The 4,796-nt window shown below is 38.5% G+C and overlaps 1 protein-coding gene across 1 annotated transcript; it reads left to right on the forward strand.

Moving 5' to 3' along the window:
- The first annotated feature begins 678 nt into the window (after nt 1-678).
- Nucleotides 679-1,357, forward strand: LOC127845926 (proline-rich P65 protein-like). The gene is made up of 2 exons (XM_052377106.1): nt 679-763; nt 972-1,357. The coding sequence occupies exons 1-2, from the start codon at nt 679-681 to the stop codon at nt 1,355-1,357; spliced, it is 471 nt and encodes a 156-aa protein (XP_052233066.1).
- The last annotated feature ends 3,439 nt before the right edge of the window (nt 1,358-4,796 follow it).

The following is a 4,796-nucleotide window of genomic DNA, read 5'->3' on the forward strand; positions in this document are numbered from 1 at the left end:
CAGTCTACGTGGAGCAAGCAACCTACGTGGAGCCATCAGACTACGTGGAGCCAGCAGTCTGTGAATCCAGCAGACTACGTGGATCCAGCAATCTTAGTGGAGCAAGCAGTCTACGTGGAGCCAGCAGACTAAGTGGAGCCAGCAGTCTACTTAGAGCCAGTAGTCTACGTGGAGCTAGCAGTTTACGTGGTTTCAGCAGACTACGTGGATCCAGCAGACTACGTGGAGCCAGCAGTCTACGTGAATCAAGCAGACTACGTGGATCCAGCAGTCTACGTGGATCCATCACTCTATCTGGGGCCAGCAGTCTACGCGGAGCCAGCAGTCTACGTGGAGCAGCAGACTACGTGGAGCCATCAGACTATATGGAGCCAGCAGTCAATGTGAATCCAGCAGACTACGTGGATCCAGCTATTTACGTGGATCCAGCAGTCTACGTGGAGCCAGCAGTCTACGTTGAGTCAGCAGACTATGTGGACCCAGCAGTAAACGTGGATCCAGCAGTCTACGTGGAGCCAGCAGTCTACGTGGATCCAGCAGTCTACTCGGATCTAGCAGTCTACTCGGATCCAGCAGACTAAGTGCATCTACCAGACTTCGTGGAGCCAGAAATTGACGTGGAGCCATCAGTCTACGTGGAGCCAGCAGTCTAAGTGGAGCCAGCAGTCTACGTGGAGCATGAGCAGTCTACGTGGAGCCAGCAGTATACGTGGAGCCAACAGACTAAGTGGATCCAGCCGTCTACTTGGAGCAAGCAGTCTACGTGGAGCCAGCAGTCTACTTTGAGCCAGCAGTCTACGTGGATTTAGCAGTCGAAGTGGATCCAGCAGTTTACGTGAATCCAGCAGACTACGTGGATTCAGCAGACTACGTGCAGCCAGCTGTCTACGTGGATCCAGCAGACTAGGTGGAGCCAGCAGTCCATGTGGATCAAGCAGTCTACGTTGAGCCAGCAGTGTACGTTGATCCAGCAGACTACGTGGATCCTGCAGACTATATGGAGCCAGCAGTCTACGTGGATCCAGCAGACAACGTGGATCCAGCAGTTTACAAAGATCCAGCAGACTACGTGGATCCAACAGACTACGTGGAGCCAGCAGTCTACGTGGAGCCGGCAGTCTATATGAGAACAGCACTCTACGTGGATCAAACAGTCTACGTGGAGCCAGAAGACTACGTGGATCCAGCAGACTACGTGGAGGCAGAAGTCAACGTGGAGTCAGCAGTATACGTGGATCCAGCAGTCTTAGTGGATCCAGCAGTCTACGTGTATCCAGCAGACTACGTGGATCCAGCAGTATACTTGGAGCCAGCAGACAACGTGGAGCCAGCAGTCTACGTGGAGCCAGCAGTCTAAGTGGATCTAGCAGACTACGTGGATCCAGCAGTCTACGTGGATCCAACAGTCTACGTAAAAAGTGAATGAAACAAAAGAGAAAATCGTTATTTGTAATGAAATTTAAATTTCTTTTCTTAAAACTTTCATAACAATTTATGTTTTATTTTGTGTTACCAAAAAAGTAAACAAAACACACAAAACAAAGGTCAGTTCGAAGAATTAAGCGCGAAATATGCATTCTGACAGTAAAAATGGGATATTTAATTCATATGTAAAGAGACGGTTTGATATAATTGTAATTATCATCATACACTGGAAAACGCACCGCCTATTCAGTTTATGAAACAATTCAATGTTTCGATATTTAATTCTTTGGAAGAGCAGCAACACAAGCAGAGACGCAGACAAATAGTAAAACTGTAGCCCTAAACCTCATGGTTGCAAAGCAGTGTTCGATTATGTTTTCAGACATGCAAGTAAAACAACAACTGAAAAAATCACTGGATATGCAAAACTGTAGCCCCAAACCTCATGGTTGCAAAGCAGTGTTTGATTATGTTTTCAGACAGGCAAGTAAAACAACAACTGAAAAAAATCACTACTACTACTACTACTACTACTACTACTACTACTACTACTACTACTACTACTACTACTACTACTACTTCTACTACTACTACTACTACTACTACTACTACTACTACTACTACTACTACTACTACTACTACTACTACTACTACTACTACTACTACTACTACTACTACTACTACTCTCATGAGAACCTACGTTTCCAGAATTACGCGTCGGACGGCGTTAACTTGCTCGTTTTGAAATCGGGACACATATTATTCAGGGCGCAGGATCAATTGGGATCACATATGATTACACACGGTCTGGAGAGAATGAAAACACGCCGTTAAGTTTTCCTTGCAGTGTGGGCCGATATCTTAAGATTGAATAATACATGATTACACATTATCAATAGAGGTTAAACTTCTATTTATACCATAATGATTGCTCAAATGTATCACAGACATTCTTGATTTAGAAAACTCAAAAATAGCCCAATACGGTACCATACCGTCGTTTGAAGGCCGAACAACGGAACTGAATATCTAAAACTCATTTAATGCGGTAACAATGAATTATGTAACGATTGATCTGAATTTGTTTCAATTTTTAGTCTCAAAATAATATTTACAATTCAAGATGTATTTTATAAACAGTTTTATTTTTTATTCATGTGTTCAGACCTATGTAGACCGATTTATTTACTAATTTGATTCCCCAAGAACCCATGCACGGAAAATGTCCTACATATGAACAAGAGGCGGTCACCGACTGCTTATGCCTGTTGAATAATCCCAAGAAACCAGGTTTTTCATGAGAACCTATGTTCTCATGAGAAACTAGGTTTATGAAATCCCAAGAAACCTAGGTTCTCATAAGAAACTAGGTTTATGAAATCCCAACAAACCAGGTTTTTCATGAGAACCTAGGTTCTCATGAGAAACTAGGTTCATGAAATCCCAAGATACCAGATTTTTCATGAGAACTGAGGTTCTTATGAGAAACTAATGTTTTCATTAGAACCTAGGTTTTCATTAGAACCTAGGTTCTCATTTGAAAGCCTTACTTTACGCTAGAGAACCTAGGTACTCATGATAAACTATGTTTTTCATGTAAAACTTGGTTCTCATAGACACATAGAACGTAGGTTCTCATGAGCAACTAGGTTTTTTCATGAGAACCTAGGTTGTCATTCTGAGAACTTGAGATCTCGTTTGATATCCAAGGATTTCACAAGAACCTAGGTTCTCGACAGCTTTTCGCGTCGTTTTCTCGGATATCCTAAGTTTTCATGAGAACCCAATATTTCATTTGGGAACCATAGTTCTCCTGAGAAACCTAGTTTCTTTGGATTATGCGTAGAACCGCTTGCCATATGAAGGTACGTGTTCACTGATTTACAATTTACCGCCTTTTTATCACAAATTAAAAATATAAAAGAAGTGAGCTCAAAATGAGCAAAATAAAAATAATCATATAAACATAATAATACTTTAAAGTACTTTTTCGGGCAGGACCAATCATCATTTGAAGTTCATTTAAAAGTTAGAAAAACATTCACTTTTTCTTGTTTTCGGCAAAGTGTATGTTATTACGTGTATTATTTACATAAGCTAAAAATCGCAATTAAGGATGGAAGAAATGGTTATGCAGTATATACTTTATAACGGGCGACCCGGGCCCGAATTCCGTTAACCAAAACATTTTTAATATAAATGTTAATTCCATTAAGGTGTATTTTTGTTATATTAAATAAGCAAGCGCTGTTAAATAAAGCAATGTGGTGTAAACATATATTAATTATTATTATAAGTAGTAGTGGTACATTCATTTAAAAAAGTAATGTTTTTATATGCATTGAAATAGATATCGATGCCACGTGTTGTCGTAAATATGAAGCGAAAAGGTCACGATCACTTTTCGGACAAAATTGTGTTCCGTCTCTACTGACTAGAATCTCGAGCAATAGATGTATTTCGAACGCCGAATGAACACTTATCGAATCCATAATTTATTTGAGATTACCTCAATCTACTTTCAAATTTGTTGATTTGTGAACAGATGATTGCTTCGTAGATTGTCAGGCATAGTGCACACATAATTATTAGAAAAAATAGCGCAATAATATTTAATATCAGACAACTTCATACCAATAACGAGGTATCGTTTGTAAGTCAATGCCTTGTGTGATAGAATTGTTTTATGCCCGGGTTCTTATATTCACCTTAAATAAGGTTGTAATTACATAGAACATACGCAAATGATTGTTTAAACTCGTATTTATTTTAACTTATAGGTCAAGACTATGTAATTCGTATCAGAGTAATAAACCCTGCAATATACTGATAGTTGTTAATCCGTTTATTAACTAGTCATCAGGATCAACCTTTTTTTTCTTTTTTATAAAAACCTGATTACATTGCCTTTGATGGGAAGGCCGACCTAAAACTACATTGTTAAATAAAGTTTATATAGTAATTCTATACTTTGAATAGTTGCGACATAATACCATTGTTATAATAGTGTTGAAAACAATATTATGTATATACTATAAATGTGTTAACTATTTAAAACAACATTTTAAAGGGAGGAAATTCACATAAATACAGAGAGATTATACCGCCCTGTTACACTTGTAGAACTTTTCGATATTTATTCCAGTTAATAAAGTTTAATATGTATTCATGAAGGAAAGTATCAATCATCCTAAGTATTATACTAAATGTATAGTATAACTTTATAAGGTCAATAATAAAATGTCGCAATTGCATAGCCATTTTAGTGAAATAATTATCACAATACCAATCATAGTAAAAATAGCAAAATACACTTAAACGAATTTTTAAATAATTTCAAATTTCGAATCAATGATTACATTAGGAAAATA

This window comes from Dreissena polymorpha, chromosome 9 (assembly GCF_020536995.1).
Source record: "Dreissena polymorpha isolate Duluth1 chromosome 9, UMN_Dpol_1.0, whole genome shotgun sequence".
Taxonomy (NCBI): domain Eukaryota; kingdom Metazoa; phylum Mollusca; class Bivalvia; order Myida; family Dreissenidae; genus Dreissena; species Dreissena polymorpha.

Coding starts and splice junctions, on each gene's coding strand:
- LOC127845926 (XM_052377106.1), top strand. CDS start 679: ATGAGCAGTCTACGTGGAGCCAGCAGTATACGTGGAGCCAACAGACTA. Junction 764..971: donor ACTTGGAGCAAGCAGTCTAC/GTGGAGCCAGCA, acceptor ACGTTGATCCAG/CAGACTACGTGGATCCTGCA.